Source organism: Bacillus rossius, chromosome 13 (assembly GCF_032445375.1).
Source record: "Bacillus rossius redtenbacheri isolate Brsri chromosome 13, Brsri_v3, whole genome shotgun sequence".
Taxonomy (NCBI): domain Eukaryota; kingdom Metazoa; phylum Arthropoda; class Insecta; order Phasmatodea; family Bacillidae; genus Bacillus; species Bacillus rossius.
The window spans coordinates 21,758,006-21,780,448 of NC_086340.1; the positions used below are offsets into that span (position 1 = coordinate 21,758,006).

Below are 22,443 nucleotides of genomic sequence, written 5' to 3' on the forward strand. Positions count from 1 at the left end.
ACTGTGATTTTTTAATTTTAATTTTATTTATCAGCAAGAAATATTTCTATTAATTTGATTCAGGTTTTCCAAAAATTTATAAATACAGCACTCGTTTGCCCAGTGAAGAGTTGTACAGGATTAAAGTAACAGAGGATCAGCCATTGTCATGCCATGAAAACCCTTTCCTTGTGTCATGTTCACAGTGTCATTTCCTTGTGTCATGTTCACAGCGTCAGCCAATGCAGAGGTAATTCTTTGAAGTTTATGTCGTGAATCATAATCGTTTCTTTTAAATACAGGCCAACAAAAAAATTTTCACATTAACATTTGCATGCTTGGCTGTGGTTTCATCTGCAATTTATTTATTTATTTATTTATTTAACCACTCTACATGGTCCGTCACTCACTGTCTTCCAGATCATGACACAATCGCATCATCTTCATTCGCCATGCACTGAAGCCTTGGTTGAGCGTAAGTTGTGAAGACTGCAGGTAATATATCAAGAGATAAATTCTGGTGGTTATGTATTTTAAAGCAAAAGTACCAGCTTATTTCAGCATTAATATTTAATAATTTTAATTGTTTTATATTTGCATAGTGAAGGAAGTGCTTTCTCTGGTATAAGATTGCTATTTTTTTATTTTTTTTACATTGTGGTACTTTTTTATGGCTAATGTTAAAAGCACAGATATCATGTTAAATTTCAAGTATCTCATATTTCAGTAAGAGTTTCTTGGTTTTTATGTTGATTAGCTCTTGAAAAAATATGTATTGAATGTTTTCATTCTTGGCACATAACAAGGTTTTTTTTTTGTCTTGAAAAACATTTCTGTGCCAGCTCTTAGCGGAGCATATTCTGTGCTTTTATGAAGAAAGCGTGTATATTCGTATAGTAATGTATTGTATCCTATGGATGCGAGCAAGTGAAGAGAGCATTTTACAAGTGTGTTTCGTGCCTGTATGGTACTTTGTCTCGGATGTTCAGTGTATGTTGTTTCACTTTGAACAATCAAGATTGGTTTTTGTACGAGATTACAAAGATGCATGATCATAAATGTAAACTTGAAAGTTTCAAAATTGTATACATAGTTTTTTTTTTTTTTCATACTGAAATTTTAATATGCCGGTAGTTTATTGAATACTTTAACAGAGTTTATTATGGTGGAATAGTAGATAATAAATAAAACATGAGGTATATTTATGGTACAAGATAAAGAGTTGTTATTGAATAACATGTAGAAGTCCTTGTTTTACAGGCTGTTAACATCCCTGCTAAGCATTACATTCTGTTTAACAGAATGTTTATTAAGAAAATGATGATTCCTCATAATCGTAAGGAACAGCATTGATAAAGAAAAAGGTCCTGAGAAATATGCTGGATGATAATTTTTTGGGGGGGGGGGGGGGGTTTGGATATTGTGAAGTGTGAAGATACCAAATTTTTTTTGCATGCAGTGTTTGCAAATTGCATGGCATAAATTTAATGCATGCTAGAAAATACCAAAACAAGCAATTTTTGTTGTGTGTGTCCTAAAACAAAACCTTGTGAATATTAGTGCACAAATTTGAATTTGGCGGGCTTGTGGGAACTTTTCTACGGGCTGAGAGGAGACGCGATCTCAGCGCAGTGAGGAACAAACACCCCGCGGAAAGTTGGTGATAAGCTGGGCACAGCTTACGGCGAAGTTAAGCACGGTGTGTCACTGTCTTTGCCATGCTGTGGCCTGTCCTTTCATCCTGAAAAGTTTTAAAATTTTAAATACATTAACATGTAATTTATTACTGGATTCAATTTAAAATACTTATACTTTAAAATAACAAACCTTTGATTATATTCTAAGTGTAGTGAAGCGGTTGCATATAATCTTGTGTTACTGTTAACAATGAAGTTAAGAGTATTGCGTTATCAATGTTAATGTACCCAGTGTCAGTATATTAATGAGCTTGATATAGTTAATCAGTGATTCTTCTTTGTTTTTCCATGTGCACATGTAACTGCAGAATACCAGAGATTAAGATGATGGGACAGTGAATAGTAGACAATTTTTGATAAGTACAAAAAGCTAAAAATAAGCAAAAAAAAAGTTTAACATTTGTAATTATGATTTAGTATTTATAACCATTACTTAATGTGAAATATTTACTGTTGCACAATGCGTGTAAAAGTTTTTTATTTTTTGAAATATGTCTTTTGACTTAAAACTAGGTGTTAAAAAATTATTTGAAGAAATATTTACAGGTTTTTTTCCTTCTAAATTGTATGTTTGCATTTGAGAATATTTAGATATGTAAAGCATTCCAGGGAAAAATGATCCTTATTTTAATGGATCGTTCACTGACAGGAAAATGTTGGGAGCAGAGAATTTCTGCTTTGGACTGGTTCTGTTTGTTTTGGCAGTTTGTAAGCATTGTCTGTAGTGACTGGTAATGTTCACTGCTCGATGTAGCGTGGACACAGACTGCTCTAGTCTTCAATCCGGGATTTTGTGGTTACCCACATTCTGTGATCGGGTGCCGATTGAGTCGCTTGTGTTCAGATTATTTTTTTTGGGGTTGGTTCAGGCATTTGTTGTCCTGTTGCCTGTTACTAGTTCCAGTGTTGATTGTGACAGTTTTCATTTCAACTCACTTGTTTTTTTTTTGTTTTTTTTTCCTGTTTTCAAGTTGGTTACATATCACACTTGCACAGTATATAATAACTTTGTACAAAAAATTCACAGTCCCTGTTATGAAGATTCTAAAGTTACACAAAAATTTAAACTTACTAAAAGGGAAAACATATCATAAGGGAAAAAATTGTATGTATTAGTCGGACGATGCTGAATTTTTGCTACTTATTATAGTAGGGAATTTTTTTTAGTGGGGTTATTTCTTAAGTGTGTTTTACTATACCTATATAGACAAGATTTAATTGTTTAATTTTTGTTCCAATTTTGTTTTTAAAATAGGATTTTGGTTTTACTTTTTTTTTTTTTTTTTTTATAAAATCTGTTTTGTAATACTTCACAAAAAATATGGTAAAATTTACATGCTACTTTTTTTATGGTAAAATAAGTTTTAATAAATTGGTCTAAAACATGTTCATTCAGAACAATAAAAATAAATTAAGTGACCATTATGGTTTGAAAGTGATTCAATAAGAGATACACAATAAAAAAAAATTTAATTTATTTTTCTGGTCTATGCACTGGGGTACAAGCTTTTGTTCAAAAATGACATTGCTTGAATTTCAAACAATGAAAGATGATTTTTTAAATGATTGGAATATAGTTTCGGTTAAATGCTACTTAGTTCCGTGATATACCGTATTGGTCCGAATATAAGGCGACCATTTTTACATAAACGAGAGATGCAAAAATTGGAAGTCGCCTTATTTTCGCACCCAAGACGTCAGAACCGCAAACATTGGTTCCAAGCTGAAAGTTACAGTAGAAACATTGTTAAAAAAATGTTCACAATTTTTTATATTAACTAAAACTTCGTTACCTCACACGGGGAAAATGATAAATCCACCCAATATTGCAGTAATTCACAATTGTTTAAAGTTGAAAATTAAAATATTTGTTCTTGAGTAAATATGTGAATGTTGAAGCATCTCAAAATGGCAACCTTTTATTACACAATTCATATTTGTACTTTGTGTACAATCGCGTGTTAACATTTACAGTAATTTATCTTCAGATTTTTAACGGAAATATTTGTACTAATATATAACAGCTATTTTCAGAACGATTGTTTACGTTTACAAACATTTCTGATGTAATATAAATTAATTGTTATATGTAAATGCAAAAAGGATTTATCAACACAAAATGTATGTCTAATGAATTTTCACATTAATTTCTACCAAAATTATTTTTACATTTGTTTGGCCTCCTGAAACTGCAGGTCGCCTTATACTCGGGGTCGCCTTATATTTGGGCCAATACGGTAACTTGCATTTTGGGGTTATGTGTTGTTTTGACACACTTTTCTGTGTTACTTCGGTTCTATCGCAATTCACCATGTAATCTTGTCCCTGCTTATTATATCAAGAAATTTTCTTAAATGGAGGTTTTTTTTCTCGAGAGGGTTTTACTACACATACGTTCTTCAATAACCCAGCATGGCTGTGGTCCCAAAAGTTCTGGATTCAACTGCTTTTACGGACTACCCATTAATTAATGGTTTGGTTTTAAAAATTTTAAGATTTTATTGCTAATAGTTTTATTCCAGCAATTAACTTTCAAGTTTAAATACAGTATTCAACATACATGAAATAAAAATATGATAACTTCACCTAAATATTTTAATTCTGTGATACAGCCTACTTTGATAAAATAATCTAGAAATGACTATTCTAGGACATAAATGAAAAAAAAAGTTGCAAGCAGTTATTTCTTGTTGTTATATTGATATTTTTTTTATTACCCCAAGTGATCCAAACTTTTAAGTTCTTTGTGCCAGTAAAATAACTTCAGACGTCTAATTTTTAATGGTGAACCATAGCATTTACGTAATAACCTAATAACATTTAAATAATATTTTAAGTGATACTTATTAACAGATGGTAGGGTAAGTCAAGGCTCAGTGTTGATGAGTTGGGTTGAAGGTGAGGGAATTAATAAATTAAGAGAATTGGAAAGCCTTAAGACTCTTTTGTTTTCGCTTCCGTATTAATTAAAATAATGTGTACTTTCAGTTTCATCAAAGTGAATTTGTGAATATTTTGTTTTATATTTCAAGATTATTATTGGTATGTGAGGTTCCACTTATAGCATGCGTGGTGGCCACCCATTCGTTTTTTGTTTTTATTTGTATATTTTTTGTCTACACACTGTCGGAGTCGAGAGTTCTCCCAGAAGCTAATGAGACGAGCAGCGTGTGAGAGTTTCGTAGTCTGGTCGATATATGTTGTACTCTTTATCACCAGGCTCCAGGGACAAGCTTTAACATTGTCCATGTATTTTTTTTTTTTAATTAAGTAAGCAAGCAAGCAAGCTTCTATACGATTATAAAACTGTAAAGAGAAATGTGTTCGTCTGTCTGTTACGAGCATCATGCAAAAACTACTGAACCTATTTTTATGAAACTTTTTGCGTTTAAAAAATTTTGATTATACTTAAAAAACTTGTGTAGGTATGTTTTCTCGCTATGATGGTGGAAGCTGGAGTCTGTTTTTTTCGAGCATGATGCAAAAACTACTGGTCCGAATTTGATGAAACGTTTTGTGTTCAAAAGCTGATGATTATGTTTAAAAACTGGTATATGTTTTAACTCATTACTATGACGTGATCCAGAGATAACAATAAAACCACATTTTTTCACAACCAAGTGGAACAAATATAAGGTAAGCTCCCATTTCAGATTCATTCATATTAAAAGGAGGGGGGGGGGGGGGGGGGGTAAGGGGGTTTGCCAGTTTTGAGTGGCCCTTGTACTAAATGCCAAGTGCTGTAATATACCATAAAATAAGAGTTAAAAGAAAATAGGAGCAAAACTGTAGATTTGTACTCTTGCTAACCTGCGTTTTGATATTCAGGTTGAATTGAATTCTGCTTTAGGCGTTTATTTCACTAAGACAGTGATCTTTCTTGTGTATCGAAGGTCAAGAGTGCAAAAAGATTCAGAATAATTCCTAAAAAGTTTCTCGAGTTTCTGTTGTTTCTTATACAAATCTACAGCCTTCAGCATTACTTTTGCTGCGTCATAAAAGTGAGTGGTGAATTAACGAGTAGGATAATTACTTGTAGCTAATTTATTCACAACAATTGGAATCGAAGGATGCTAGCTAGTAAACTTGCTCATTTGATTTAATTTTAAGACGAAAGCCTGGACGAGCTATTGCAATTGTAGTTCAGAGCTGCATTATTATATTCTGTTTGCAGTCTGCATGAACATTTGAAGATGATGATGCCGCTTCTGTAAGATAGCTGTAAAAGGTAGGATGTTATTAGTAAGTTTCTCAGTAATTGTGATAGCAAAAATGTCATGCTCGTATCACAAGTGTGTCTCTTTTTTTTTTTTCTTTCAAACTTCTGGGTTAATTAATGAGCAAAGTTTGGTACGGAACTTCTGGCATGAGTAAATTAATGAGCTAATCCCAAAGTTTTATCTTATTGTATAATAGTTTTGTTTCAACTAAAATAATATAAAAACATGGGGGTGATCAATTTTGATTATTACAATCTAAAAGAGAACTGAAAATTTTTCATAGTAACAAAGAGTAATTTATTTTAACAGGTGTTAATGCACAAATACAGTGTTTACACAAGCATTTAAGGCATACAGCAATCTTTAGACAGACAATGTAAATATTTTGAACAGTTAAAAAGCAACATTTTGGTTGACAAATAGAACATAATTTCAATTTTGTTAAAAGGATAGTTCCATAAATTTAAAAAGAATTAATCTATATGTTGAAGGTTTTCATTTAATTAAATAACTGGAAATTTTGTACATACAAACCTACCTACTGTTTTGTAACAGGTACTGCACATTTTATATTTTCTTTCCCAATTGAATCACACCGTTACATCTCACTTCAGGATGTTTGGTAAGATATCATTGTGAAAGTTTGTTAAAATAATGGCTGGTTATATAAAAAGTTTCCAATTTTTTGAACTTAATAATGCCAAAAAAACAAATTTGGTTGCATTGTGTCTCACAAGTAAGGTCAATTTTTTTTTTTTTTCACTCTGAATTCTTATCACGTTAGTGTCTTGCTGTCTGGTTTAAGACGGAATTAACAAGTACCATATTTTTCAAATCCATAATTTCATAAATTCTTATACTCTTAACTATTTAAAAAAAAAAAAATATATATAGAATTCCATTTAAGCACTTGCTTTCCCCCACTCCACTTTGTCTCTGTCTCTCTCTTTCCCATCACCATCTCACTTCCTCTCTATTTTTCTCCCCTCCTTTCTCCTTTACGCTCCCTCTGAAGAAAAAATTGTGTCTGTTTGTTTTTCATGGATAGCTGTCTTCAGATTTGGGCACAGATTTTGGTCGATCGTGCAGTCTGTTTGATCTTTCTAAACAAATATTAGCCTTTTTTTCAGCATGGTCATTATGATTATTGTTACTTTATCTTCGTGTGATAGTTGACTAGTTAACAGTGATGCTGTGGTTAATGCGCTAAACTCTCATTTCATAGGTCCAGGGTTGAATCCTAGTTAAGCTGTTCTGATCTAGGTTTCCCATCACTTGAGGCAAATGATGGGATGGTTTATAACTATGTAGACATGGTCGATTACGTTCCTAATATCCTATCCGTATTGTGCGTTACGGTCGCTAATGACTTCGCTGACGACAAACGTCAATTCCAAATAAAATAGAATAACAAACCGTCTAGCCATCACCAAGAGCGTATCTGGCCAAAATGGAAAAGATTATAAATGTTTGGAAAAAAAAAGGGGGGGGGGGAGAGCATATTTTGGAATTTCTTCTTCATGGTTGTAGTATTTGTGACTTCTCACATATAACGCAGTGTCTCTATTTCTATTAGTTTCTTTCAAAGTGTTAAAAAACTGTTGGGAATTTGTAGTTCATATATATTTTCCTGGGTTATTTTTTTCTAATCTTCTAAAGCAATGACTGGGAATGCCCACTCTACAAACTCCCTGCCCAAGAAGGACATTTTCGTGACCACCGCTGTTTTGTGCAGTGTCCTGAATTACGGCGTCACTTAATATGTTTTTATATCTGTTTGTGATTGATAACGATTATTCATTTAACTGTAGGCTGACAATGATTTAAAAATTTTTCATGATACAAAAGTGTACAAAAGGAGTAATTTCGGTACATATTTATAGTGTGATTCGTGAAAACAGCGGTGGGAGAATTGGTCACCAGACCGCCCTGGCCTAAAGGTGAGAGTCGAGCGGTTGCAGGACGACCGGCTTGGGGTCGGACGACGACATCTCCAGCGCCCTCTTCAGCCTGAGCTCGTGGTCGGAGTTGAGGTTGAGGCGCGTGTTGCTGTTGCGCAGCGGGTGGGGCGAGCCCCGGGGGCAGCCGTCGGACGACGAGCTCCTGGGGGCTCGCTGCGGCGGCACGGTGGAGCTGTTGCCCCTCGCCTGCGCCGGGTTCCCCGTCTTCCCGGCGCGCCGCGGCCACCAGCCGCGCCTCACCAGCGCCGACAGGTCGCGGCGGTACTGCTTGGTCAGCAGCGCGTACAGGTAGGGGTTGGCGCACGAGTTGAGCGGGTAGCAGGACACGAGCAGGATTTTGGCGCGGGTGACGTCGATGAGCGGGTAGCCCGCCACGGCCGTCATGCCGAAGAAGGAGACGGGCGCCCAGCAGGCGAAGTCCGTGAAGACGAGGAGCGCCATGCGCTTGGCGACGGCGGTGTCGGAGCGCGCCGAGGCCGAGCTGGCCCCGCCGATCGCTGCGTACATGCCGCAGTAGCAGCCGCATATCAGCGCGAAGGCGGCACCGTTGAAGGCCATCAGGGAAGACAGGTACACCACGTCGGCCAGGTCCCGGTTCTCCATGGGCAGGCAGATGCTACACACGCAAACATAAATCTACGGTTCGGCACATTCTGTAATCGGGTGTTCATCTAGCCGCTCGAGTTCAAACAGTTTTGAGTGGCGTTAAAATATTATTGCCAACATGTGCAAAAACATGCTTAGTTTATATTTAATTTCAGTACATTGTTTACTGTTTTCTGGCTGTTTACATAGGTACCTGTGATGATTTTAGTGGAGATTTGAATCATGGATGCAACATGACAGCGCATCCTATCATCGAGCAGCTTACTATATTTTTATGCACCATTGCGCTTTATATTAATTTTCCGTTTGTATTTCCCGACAAAACTACTGACATTTAATCAACAAAAAAGCATTAGGCTGCATCCGAATACTGGCCTAATGGATCCCTTAGCTAAGGGATCCACTAAAAGTGCATCGTAGTGGACACAGCCATCTTTGTGTTGAATCCGAATTATCATAAGGGATGCCGATGCATCCCTTCACGCATCCACTAATTCGAGATTTCTAGGGATGCGACACTCGCATCCACTAACGCGTCCCTACATCCATTAGCTTCGGAATCTGGTTTTATTTTGTTTGTGTATACTATTACTTCAGATTTTCAGCATAATATTTGTTTAAAACATTATAAGCGAAAGTGATAACTTAAACAGAGGCTGTATCCGAATACATAGGGATGCGTCCTTAGCACACACATCCCTACATCCCTTAGCAAATGCAGCCACAATGTAGAGGACGCATTTCTAATGGATGGATAGTATCCGAATACTTTTACTGCTAGCACCACCTGTTGACTGTCAGTCGTACTAATGTTCACGCAGCCATTTTGTGTAGGGATTTCTACGAATATTCAGCAAAACGTAAATAATAAATACCTACCAATTAAAAAATAATGTAACATGTATGTTATACATGTTAGCGATCCAAATAAAATACATTTTATAAATTGTAAACTTTAAAAATACTTATGAGTTTTGAATTATCCTTTAAGTTTAAATTCGTATTTTTATTATATTTATTAACGTCTTCATTTGTCTCTGTTTAAGTTATCACTTTCGCTTATAATGTTTTAAACGAATCTTATGCTGAAAATCTGAAGTAATATTATACACAAACAAAATAAAACCCGATTCCGAAGCTAATGGATGTAGGGACGCGTTAGTGGATGCGAGTGTCGCATCCCTAGAAATCTCGAATTAGTGGATGCGTGAAGGGATGCATCGGCATCCCTTGTGAGAATTCGGATTCAACACAAAGATGGCCGCGTCCACTACGATGCACTTTTAGTGGATCCCTTAGCTAAGGGATCCATTAGGCCAGTATTCGGATACAGCCAATGACAAATGAATACGTTAATAAATATAATAAAAATACGAATTTAAACTTAAAAAGATAATTCAAAACTCATAAGTATTTTTAAAGTTTACAATTTATAAAATGTATTTTATTTGGATCGCTAACATGTATAACATACACGTTACATTATTTTTTAATTGGTAGGTATTTATTATTTACGTTTTGCTGAATATTCGTAGATATCCCTACACAAAATGGCTGCGTGAACATTAGTACGACTGACAGTCAACGGGTGGTGCTAGCAGTAAAAGTATTCGGATACTATCCATCCATTAGAAATGCGTCCTCTACATTGTGGCTGCATTTGCTAAGGGATGTATGGATGTGTGTGCTAAGGACGCATCCCTATGTATTCGGATACAGCCTTAATCGCGAACGCGTTAGATTAAAACCTTACTCTGTATACTATGCTAACTTCAGTCTTCTTTTTTTTTTTTGTGGGGTCCCACAAACATGGCGCAGACCATCCACTGGATAAAGGGGGGGCCTATTGCACTATGGGCAGCCCCCTATTGTAAATAGGCCTAAATATGGCGGCGTTGATAAAAGGATACCTACTAATGGTCAGTTAGGTTAGGTTACCTTAGAGGTGGGTTGTTACAGCAATTTTCGGTATCTGTTCCAACCTGATACTGATACAGTAATGTACCTAGTTACAAGTCTCTGATACTTCTGTATCAGACGGTCCCAGGAAGCAACAAAGCTCCGCGTACGCAGACTGTGCGACCAGAAGGAGAATCTGATACATTATTTATCACGCCCGGTAATTCTCTACCTCTGTTACTCTCATGCCCGCCTGATACAGCCAGTATCAATCAGTTCAACATTCACTGCAGTTCGTCCTGGCCGTGTATTAATTACCACCATGTACATTGTTGCGGGCTGTCATGCTTTGTAGTTAGTATCTTTATAGTGAAATAAGGAATGGATAAGTGCAGGAAAAAGACTTCATTAGTGTGGAATTTTTTAAAGGAAAATAATGAGTTTGCTAATTGTAATTTGTGTAAACAAAAACTGAGTTATAAATCATCATCGACTAATCTGAAGAAACATTTGAAACGTAAACATTGATATAGTATGCTCACTAATGTACGTATGTTTTTTTTAATTTTTAATTTTTGATAAAATCTTAATCTTTTAATGTATGAAAACACTAGTTACTAATTGTTTTCGGAAAAAAAGTCCATATGTTAATTACATCTGTTATTAGTGTCAACTGAGAATTTATTTGCATTTTCAAAGCTGTTAGGTGCACAAATATAAATATTATATCTTGTATTAATGTACTTTTTAATATTAAAATTTCATTAGTTTTATTATTGAACGAGACTGTGCACGCACTGCGCACTGAGTGTACTTTGATGTGGGACAATAACCAAACGACTCGTAACAATTTCGTTTTGCGCCTCTCCTTCAACGCCTTCCCCTGCGCTTCCTCCCCTACATTATTTCCCTTCTTTATCCCTTATTCGTCGTTCCTGCTCCCTCCCCTTTCACAAGCTCCGCCCAAGTGACCGTCATCTGCGATCGGGTTCTGCGCACATTGGCCGTGGTGTGGTTCCAGGCGAATTCTGAACTGTTACTAAAGTACTTGATACTTTTAAAGTGTACTCGTTTGCCGTTCCTGATACAGGCGCGTATCAGTGCCAAAGTATCAGGTTGATACTTTTCGACCCACCTCTAGGTTAGCTACATTATAAATACTTTAAAACATTGTGGACGGTTGATTTTGTTAGGATAGTTACATTAAAGATACTGTGAAATCACGTAAACTTCTGGGAACTTTGGCTCTCTTGTCTGTAAAAGAAGGCTGCCCATTGCAGTATCTATGTAGTGATGTGTGGAAGGCCAAGACACCTTTCTGATAGAAGACTTTCCATTGAGTTAGGAAATGTCCGGAGACAGTATATGAAAAGAATTTGAAGTCACTTTTTTACCTCACCATTGCCATATTGTTACGCACAAAGAGATTGGGGCTTGACCAAGTTTGGTGATGGTTTAATAAATATTGATGTCCCTCGGCTTTAGGTCCCTGATTCCCCGTTTACGTGATTGTCCAGTTAAGCCCGTACTGCTCTCGTCGGTGAGGTGTGGGTCCAGGCCAACGTGGCCGGGACCGGGTAATGCGGGACCTGGAGGGAGAGTTAGGTGAGGAGGGATAGTGGTAGGCTGTTCCAAGGATAACTCGACGTTGACGATTTCACGAGCCTCTTTTATTGTCGTTTTAGAGCCTGCCGCAGCCTGGCGGAACCGTCGCGGAACAAGCGCCCTTCTCGCGGCGACCCGGACTCCCATAAGACCGTACTGTCCGTTAACACGTCCCGACACGGATTGGGAATTTTCCCACGTAATACTGACCCTGATTAAGGTTACTCCGCGAAGAAGCGCAACACGTGCGCGGCCCGTTACGTAATGTTCCGTAAAGACGACGAAGGTTCAGTGACCCGTAATTGCGCGTCCGCGTTCTGGAACTCTCGACTGGTAACGTAACTCGAAAGACTCGTAAACTCAGTTAGATGAACGACTCGCGGAGGCAGTTCGGCTGCCGCGACAATCCGTGAACCTCAACGTACGACTGGCCACGAGCTCAGGGTATGCGCCTCGCGAGCAGCGCGGAGCGGCGTACACGTCTGTCTCGGCTCGAGCCCTGAACATTACTGCCCTTCCCCGCCCGCCAACGGGCCGGAGCCCGCGGGCTACGGGGGAGGGGAGGAGAAATCGGCCGGCGTGGGAGAGGTCCCGCCCCGCGGCGCGCCAGTCTGCAATTACATACTAGCACGGCGAAACACTTGAGAAATCACAGAATATCTACTCAACTAAACGAAACATTAATCAAAAGCAATTTTACAGAATTAATAAATTACGATTACATTATTTACATACTTGTTGAGGCCCGTGACCATTTGGGAAAAATATACAAACACAGAATTATCTATTGCACAAAAAAGGCTCACTGGCACGCTAGGGCGCACGCGGGTGCATCCCTGGCCGTCGCACTTCACCGATGTTGCACTGGGGAAAACACACTACCTCAGGCCAACGTCGGTGGCCAGGTACGGCCTCTGCATCTGGGAGGGTACGACGACTGTTGTCAATATGAATTAGAATCAAGGCAATAGAGAGAAACTATGGACCCAGGAGTAAAAATTTTTGTCCATTTTTAAAATTTTATTATTTATATTTAATTTACAACATTCCAAACCACATGAAACAAAATTTAAGAGACTAAACACAACCGTGACCATAAATGTAAATGTTTTTGTGCGTATCGCATAATTTGTAAGGTTTCTTTTGAATTATATTTAAAATATACTAGTAGTTTGTTATTTTATCAGGGTAAACACAAACATTATAAAAATCTTGAAATTCAAGAAGGCCCTGGGGATTATGCCCTACCTGCCTTTCCCGCTTGACGACCCTGATTAGAATCTCCATTGTTAAACACAGTCCCTTCTATAAAAAAAATCATGTAAAACTGTTTCAAAATGCAAACATTATGCTTCAGACAATGTTTTGCACATCTAACTAACATGGTGCAGACCATGAACTGGAGAAAAAAAAAGGCTTCACGTGTTTACCATGTAATCACACAGGCATGGCCACCCCCCTGGGACAACCCACCTTGTGCGGGAGTAGCTGCTGACTCCCAGAACCGGCAGCGCGGCCATGGCAAGAGCGTACAGCCAGCCGGCGCCCATGACTCGTACCGCGGCGCCCAGCCGCAGCCGCCGGTCCACGTGGACCGCATGCGTGATGGCGTGCCAGCGCTCTGTCGTGATGACGGCCAGTGTGTACACCGACAGCTCGCTGGAGAACACGGTCAGGAAGCCGGCCACCTGGCAGCCCACACCTGGGGACAGGGCGCAGTGGAGACACCACGTGCTTGCTCTCACCATCTCTCTTTCTGTCTCATTAGATTTATTTCTGTACCTACCATGCAAGCATAACACACTATGACCAATGTTGTTCAAATGAACCTTCTAAAATAATACTAACTGAACTTTTCACACGTTTTTAGCGGTACACAACATGGTGAGTGTACAATAACACTAGGGGGTTCATGAATCCAACTCTATCACATCCTATTTAGCTTTCTGCCACGTGGTTTGACTCCACTCCCATCCCATAAAACACTCCATCTCTGCTATTCTGGCTGGAGCATTTGTCGGCTCCCGACAATCCACAGGATGGTGTACACAAAACAACAATCTTATCTATTTAATATTTATCTGATGAAAAAATGTGAGAATACTAGGAAAATGCTATGAGTTGGGGACTTATAGATATCGTTCTCCTTTTTTTTCTGGACACAGAAATACAAGAAGTTTATCCCCCCCTCCCAAAAAAAAACCACACACTAATGATAACATGGAAGGGATTTTTACATGGGGACTCACCACGCTGCCAGTCGATTGCATGATTAAAGTACTCGCCGATGGAGTGCGCGTCTGTGGCAGCGATGAGCAGCAGGTAGAGCCCCATGCAGAGATCGGCCAGTGCTAAGTTGCACATAAGGAACTTGGGCACGCTGAGACGCGAGCCAGAACCGAGCAGTACCAGCAGCACGGCAAGATTGCCGACAAGGGCCGCCACGGCCACCAGCCACGCTGCAGCCCGTAGCGCCCAGTTGCCCATCAGGTCCTCGCACGGGCTGAACGCATCGGGCGCCGGCTGGCATGCCACATTCCGAGGCAGGCGGCTCACATTGCCGCAGTATGCCTGCCGCCAACGCCACCATCTCGGCCACTACTCATACCACACTGAACAGGGAACCTTCTACATAGGCGACTTGGGTTTGATTTTTCATCAGGGTCAAACATATATTTTTCGCGAATTGGAATCACATCTTTCTTTGCTGAATGCCAGGGTGGTATCTTGGGGTACTTTCATTTCAATCAACAAAGAATGACTCTTATCAATGCTCAATCACACTGTTTTACCTCACATATTTTTCTAATAATCCTCATATCGATATTCTGAAATTTAATTTATTAATTCTTTCATCAATTCATCTTGCCGTCCTTCATACATTATTTCTCTTATTTATACAAAGAAACTTTCTACTAGGTACCTTTGTATTGACGCCGACCGCCAATGCTCCTCTGTCGCATAGACCGCTATGCCTCATCAACGTCTCGCAAAAGCGTGTGCACCGAACGCGCCCGTGCGCGCAGCAAAGTGCAGTTCGTGCGACGAGGCGAACGCCATACAACGAGTGCTACACCGGCGCAAGGATCCGGCCGGGTGTGGCATATCCTTCCGCCGCACTACAACAAATTGTTATAATTATGTTTTTCCACAGGATTTTATTAAACATTATTTTTTATTAATTAATAATTAAGTCTTTGCAAAATCATGTTTCAATGTGCGATTTGTCCCGAACCTGGCCGGTTCAGTTTCCCGCGAAATTCACACGTTTCCGCGGGAGGGCTGGCGGGGGAGGGGGGTCGTGCGCGGCGACACCTGCAGTGTCCTTCGAGAGCTCAACCAGGCCGGCAGCCTGCGCGCAATGCGGAACCTTCAAACTTTGCATTCACCGACATGTAGTTTTCCATAGTGTAATTTCTTTTCAACCTTTTGTACAGTTCCGCGGTCGGCCTAAATTTACCATGAGGTACTAAACTTAATTCAATCAGTGCTCAAGATGAGTGTTCCACGTCATACGTAAGTACTGTGGGGAGATTATGTGGTTTCACGTCGGCGCTTCACGCCCAACCTAGCCTACCGGCTATTTAGTTTTGGCCCGCTCGGGGCAGCCAGCAGGCGACACGTGCTATCAGACTTAATAACGATTCAGTCCCTGGGACACACCTAGACACCACGTAGAGTCGCCAGAGACACGGGCCTACGTGCTGCTAGCCCAGTTTATCAAGTGTAATGTATTAGTGGAATAGTTGTTCGCCTAAGTGTAATTCGTCATGTCAGGGCTTATGTATCACCGTCGTACGGCAGTGCGCCACCAAACTTAATCCAGAGCTAGGTATTAGTGTAGTGTATTGTGCTTCAAAATATCGTGTGCCATGTCAGAGTGTCTTTTGTAACTTTCGCATCACGTAAACGAGTCTGCCCCTCACGCGCATAAGAATCGTGAGCTGCCACTGAGGAAGTGAGCTGCGTGTGTGACTAGTCGCGTCGGGCAAACCGTTACGGCCAGAACAGGCAGCACCATGTATTGGGCTGTGCTGTATTAAATTCACGAACTATCTGAAGAAGTTTTGTGTTATTATTCAGGCGTCCCGAGTGGCCTCAACAGCTCGGGGGGCCCTACTGCGTTGACTCCTACCTCTAGCCACAAGGCCGAACCTTCCCTGAGATCACGAACTGAACAAAATCACGTCTAAATACTCAGAGGTAGCGGGGACGGCGTCAGTATAAATTTCTGTATACATACATCATTTGGTGGTCAGGCACACATACATCACAACATTATTTTTGTTTACTAAAGAGCGAGTGCTTTTTACTATGCAGCCCAAACATTTAATATACTTTCTAGGACATTGCAGACACATTCCAATGTTCCACCTAGGTAAAAGTTATGTTTCTGAAATTAATCCGAATCATTGTGTGCTACATGTTATATCAACTGGTGAGAAAGCATACAAAAGAGCTCAAAATAGCTAGGTACCTTATTACTTCACTCTCTACAATGCTTTAAGTAGGAGGGACAGGAACATATATATATCTTGGATTCAAGTATGTTTTAGTAGGTACTTCTTAATTGTTTATTTTTGAAATTATACTTTGACACGGTCCCCACTACCTCCATTGAATTTTACGTGATTTTTATATGGTTCGTGATCTCAGGGAAGGTTCGGACTTGTGGCTAGAGGTAGGGGTTAACACAGTAGGGCCCCCCGAGCTGTTATGGCCACTCGGGACGCCTGAAGAAGAACACAAAGTTACTGATTGATGCCTGATGAATTTATTACGGCACAGCCCTATACATAGTGCTGCCCGTCCTAGTCGTAACGGTTATCCCGAATTGAATAGTCACACGCGCAGCCACTCTCTCAGTGGCGGCTCACGATTTTACTAAGCGTGAAGGACATACTCTTGCACATGATGCAGCGGTTACAGAATAAACCCTAACATGACATATTATACCCTGACGAATAAAACACTTCACTATTACACTTTACGTATTACACTGGGCTAATGACACGTAGGCCCGTAACTCCGGCGACTCTACCTGACACTTAGACTTGTCCCAGATATTGACTCATTAGTAAGTTTGGTGGCACGTGTCGCCTACTGGCTGCCACATGCGGGATGAAACTATTTAGCCGGTCGGCTAGGTTGTTTCGTGAAGCGCCGACGAAACTTCTCATAGATTCCCCACAGTACTTACGTATTATGCTGAACACTCGTCTTGGAGCACTGAATAATTTAAGTGAAATACCACATGGTAAATTGAGGCCGACCACGGAACTGTACGAAAGAGATTGAGAAAGATTACGACTATTGAAACTACATGTCGGTGAAAACAAAAGTTGCTGGTTCCGTGTTGCGCGGAGGCTGCCGACCTCTCCGAGCCCCAGAAGGATACTGCTGCTCTCATCGCGCGCGACCCCCCTCGCCCGCCAGCCCTCCCGTGGAAACATGTGATTTTAGCGGGAAACTGAACCGGCCAGGTTCGGGACAAGGCGCACAGTGAAACATAATTTTTGAGAGGACTGAAATAGTAAATGATGAAAATAATGTCTAATAAAAACCTGTGGAAAATATACATAGTTACATTTGTTGTAGTTCGGCGGAGGGATATGCCACACCCAGCCGAATCCTTCCGCCAACGTAGCACTTGTTGCCTGGTGTTCGCCTCGTTGCACGATCTACACTTTGGTGCGCGCACGAACGCGTTCGGTGCACACGCCTTTGCGAGACTTTGATGAGGCAGTCTATGCGACATAGAGGAGCATTGGCTGTATGCGTCAACTTCTTTAGATGCATTATGTAAAAATGACGAGTATGAATTGTTACGATCTGCGCGCACCCTGAACGAAATTTTTACAGGTTGAAAAAAAGGCTACATACAAATAAAAATTATATATATAAAATCTCATACTTTTGATTGATATTGAATTCTAGTCAATATAATTAAAACATTTCTTTATTGTGAATATTATTGGTAGAAATTGTGTAAATAAACTTTTTCAAGTGTTCTTTCAAGTGTATTTATATAAGTGAGGTTTTGTTTCCATGTGCATTAGGATGTCAGATTGCTTGCAAGCTTCCATGGTCCCTGGCAGGAAGTATCTGTGGAAGGTGTAGTAGTCTCCTGGTTTTCATGGGAGTGTTTGTTAGGTTAAGTTTCTGTATATATAATAAATTTGTATTATATTTTTATAAAGTTCAACATGATTATTTAATATGTAATTAACATTAATAAATTAGAATTAACATTTAGAATATTAATTAATTTTTATTATTAATTTAAAAATTATCTAGATTATATTAATAAATTAAATAAATCGTGTTATAAACATGTTTTAATTACTATAAAATACTGAGTATTTATTACAACTTTTTAAATTTATTGAATTTATACTTAGCCAAACATATTTTTAATACCATTATTTATTTATTATTAATTATATTAAATTTTTTTATCATACCACTTAAATGTAAATTCTAATTTATAATTTTCCTCTGTTACTGCAATGAGCAACAGTTGTTTCACAGGATAAATTATTTTCTGCAGCTAATGACTGTCAGAATTAAGTTTTCAGTTAGCTAAATGGTGTACTATACCACAACAAAGGAATAATTAAAAATATTAACAAAATAGATACCTATACTTAAAAACTGTCGAATCCAAGATTATGTTGACTGTTCATGTCTCTCTTACTTAAAGCATTGTTGAGAGTGAAGCAACTGAGTGAAAAATATATATTTTGAGATCTTTTGCATAATTACGTTAATTTATTCTCACTATTTGGTAAAAATGCAGCACACAATGTTTCAGATAATTTTTAGGTACATAACATTTACATTGGTGAAACATTGCAATACGTCTGAAACATCATAGGAACTGGATGAAACATTTGCGCTGCATGGGAAAAATATGTTATTTTATTGTTATATTTTTTGAGTCAGTGGCAGTTATAAACTTTGCAGGGCTCTGGGCTATTTAATTTTATGGAGGCTGTTCCCTGGAAAATTAGAAAAAATAATTTCTTAAAACAACATTGTTAACCCAACCTCTAACTTAAATTTCGACGATGGTTTTGTTAATTTATTTTAGGGTAGGTATTTAAATAAATAGTTAGACTAGGAAAACTGAGAATACGAAACTGTCGAAACTTAAAGTAACCCCCAGGTGGTGGGAGGGGAAGAACTGATGGAACCCCTGACCTGCACTAGCCTCGGACTGACGGCCGCAGTACTCTGGTGGAACACGCCATCCCCGGTCCAGTCAGGTCCTCCTTGCGGGAACATTTCCCGGCTGATGGCGCCCCAGTCGGGCCCGTCGTACCACTGGGTGCGGTTATCGGGCGAGAACACGACCCGGCCGAAGTCCGTCTCGTTGGGGCTGCCGCTGCTCCGCCGGCCCCTCCTCGCACCTGCGCCCGCACAATATTTGGCGTGAATGTGGGACACGAACTCCTGCCAACACACGCAAAAACTACGTTTGGAGTTTACATCACCAAGCGCTACAATTGTGCGCAATGTTTGAAGCCATGAAGTTAGGAATTGTCAGGAGATGGCATGATGTGATGTAAGTGGTCACTTTTTAACATTGCCATCGCCATATTGTTCCGCCCAAAACATTCTACAAATAGTGCTTAATAACATCTGACGATGTTTAGTGAGTATGAATTACAATCTCTGTCGTTAAAAAGAATCAATTTTGTAAAAACAAAAAATAGCCATTTAAAACTGTTTCCACAATGCAAACAGACTTGAGTTTTGTGTATTGATTCTACAATATTTGCTACAGTTCACAGGGAGTAAAGTCACAACCACAAACCAAAAATTTCCGGATTTCACCGAAGTAAAATGATAGGTTAGTTTTGATCAGTGTTGGAAATAATAGTTTTTTTAAAATGTAATTTTTGGTGAGTGTTTGTTAGTTTAGTTTAGCATTATGTAAAATACTCTTATGACCGTAAAATATATAAATCCTTGCAATAGGAATTTTTTTTCACGAGCGATCGGTAAACTTTGGAACTGTTTGTGTATGACTTTCATCCCTGTGAACTGTAACCTTCCTGTGATTCAAGCTGTACGTTCTGTTCAGCATTTGCCACGTCTTACAAATCAAGCATGCATTTATCTATGATGCTTACGTTGTTACTGAAATGTGCTTGGATTCTGTCTATCGTTAATTCTACCACAACTATATGAAGAAAATAAAAATTGTCGTAAATGCACTTCATAATGTTCAACAATTAGCACCACACTACATTTTATACACTTATTTTTAACCTTCCATGAAATTTAAAGCTGTGTTCTAAACAAGACAAGTTTGAAGATTAGGTTTAATTTTGAAGGAAGGTGAATTAGTGCTCACGCCCAAGGTTAAATAACAAAATAAACAGGCCTTTTGATGAAATATGAAAGTGTGTTCCAATTACGTGTTATCTTAACTCCTTCTGTTATAACTTAGATATACTATCCCCAACGAGCGAAAGCGAGTTGCGAGTATAATATGGAAAAAAAAAAAAAATTAAAATCAGTTTTAATGTAAAAGTTGTAATGTTTACAAAGACAAAAAAAAATGTTTGTTTTCCGTAGGTTTCTGTTTTGGTGTTCATGCTAGTTAGTTAAGTGATCATGTAACATGATTGTTTGTACGATCGATATTTGGGACCAAAAGTCGTTTTGTGCAGCAACTGTCTGCATTCTATTCCTATACCCACTCTATGTGTCTTACTTGAAATTTATTTAAACGGTTAGATGGGCAAATGCACTAGTGTACGTTATGTCGGTTACACTTTACCTCGTGCTTAGCAAACTCGTCAGGGTCGTGTGTAGCTGGGAACTGGAAGGCACAGCAGTGGTATGGATACGTCAGGTACGCTGTCTGCAAGTACTGAAACACACGTAAGTATATAATAGCATTAGCGGAGTTCTGTTAACTGTTCCAATGATAACAATCAACTTAGCGTAAACTACCTTAAGACTTGTTTTAGTTTTCATGTTTTGTGAGGTAGTTTGTAAAATACGAGTGAATTTAAAGTATTTTATTACAACAAAGCAGTGGCGATCGCAGAGCGTACAGGAAATACCTAGAGACTACCGGGTTGCTTCGTGCCGGACCATTGTTGCCAGATGTACTAGAGGTGGGTCGAAAAGTATCATCCTGATACTTTGGCACTGATACGCGCCTGTATCAGGAACGGCAAACGAGGACACTTGAAAAGTATCAGAGACTTTAGTATCAGTTCAGAATTCAGCTGGAACAACACCACGGCCAATGAATACAGTACCCGATCGCAGATGACGGTCACTTGGGCGGAGCTTGTGAAAGGGGAGGGAGCAGGAACGTCGAATAAGGGATAAAGAAGGGAAAGAATGTAGGGGAGGAAGCGCAGGGGAAGGCGTTGAAGCCTTGAAGGAGAGGCGCAAAGCGATATTGTTACAAGCAGGGCTGCCACTCATGGGTTTTTCCACCCAGATCTGGGTTTTTCCAATGGTGTTTGGGTTTCTGGGTTTTTAAATAATGAATTCCAACAATTCTAGGTTTTTTATAATTTTAATTATTTTTATACCTAAAACAATAATAAAGGTAGTAGCTACTGTATCTGTTGCAATATCTGTTTGATAAATGCAAACAAGTCTATGTGTTTCACACACAAAAATACATATAAACACAAAACTAGTTTTCAAGAAGCTAAGTCGAATATTAAATTAGACACGTTCTTCAAAGAGGCTTGCAGAACACAAAACCAATGCAACAATTAACCTTCAAACCAATCTTGTAGAATCAGACTCTGAATAAAGACTAACGTACATGATGCAGTTTTATAAAAACAATTACCGGTTTAAAGGATGCAGTGATGGTGTTTGTTTTGTCATGTATATATTTGTAGGTTTTTTTATGATATGTACTGGTCCAAGAATTACTTATACAGCCATTTTGCTGCAGTGTAATTTTCTTGTATTGGTTGTATTTAACCGTTTTCAGTCTTGTAAGGTAATTAATTGTTTTATATTAAAACCAGTTATGTTTATATTTTTGAATTAGTACGCAAACATTTTCAACGATAGCATTTTAGACGCATCTGGGTTTTTTACCCATGTGTCTGGGTTTTTTTGTAGGTTATCTAGGTTTTTCATGAATATCAGAGTGGCAGCCCTGGTTACAAGTCGTTTTGTTTATTCTCCTACTTCAAAGTACGCTCAGTGCGCAGTGCGTGCACCGTCTCGTTCAATAATAAAACTAATGAAAATTTAATATTAAAAAGTACATTAATACAAGATATAATATTTATATTAAAATGCAAATAAATTCTCAGTTGACACTAATAACAGATGTAATCAACATATGGACTTTCTTTTTTCGAAAACAATTAGTAACTAGTGTTTTTATACATTAAAAATGCACGATTTTATCAAAAATAAAAAATAAAAAACAGATAGGTACATTAGTGAGCATACTATATCAATGTTTTTTCAAATGTT

At 38.8% G+C, this 22,443-nt stretch overlaps 1 protein-coding gene across 1 annotated transcript in view; it reads right to left on the reverse strand.

Annotated features, from left to right (window-relative positions):
• Positions 1–6,175: 6,175 nt before the first annotated feature.
• Positions 6,176–22,443, reverse strand: part of LOC134538607 (lutropin-choriogonadotropic hormone receptor-like) — a 38,559-nt gene continuing 22,291 nt past the window's right edge. Inside the window, exons 8-12 of the mRNA XM_063380037.1 lie at positions 20,759–20,851; positions 19,171–19,422; positions 14,217–14,538; positions 13,441–13,669; positions 6,176–8,473 (exon numbers count right to left, since the gene is read on the reverse strand). Of these exons, the coding sequence (XP_063236107.1) occupies positions 7,831–8,473; positions 13,441–13,669; positions 14,217–14,538; positions 19,171–19,422; positions 20,759–20,851 (1,539 nt within the window). The 3' untranslated portion in view covers positions 6,176–7,830. The remainder of the gene's footprint in view (positions 8,474–13,440; positions 13,670–14,216; positions 14,539–19,170; positions 19,423–20,758; positions 20,852–22,443) is intronic.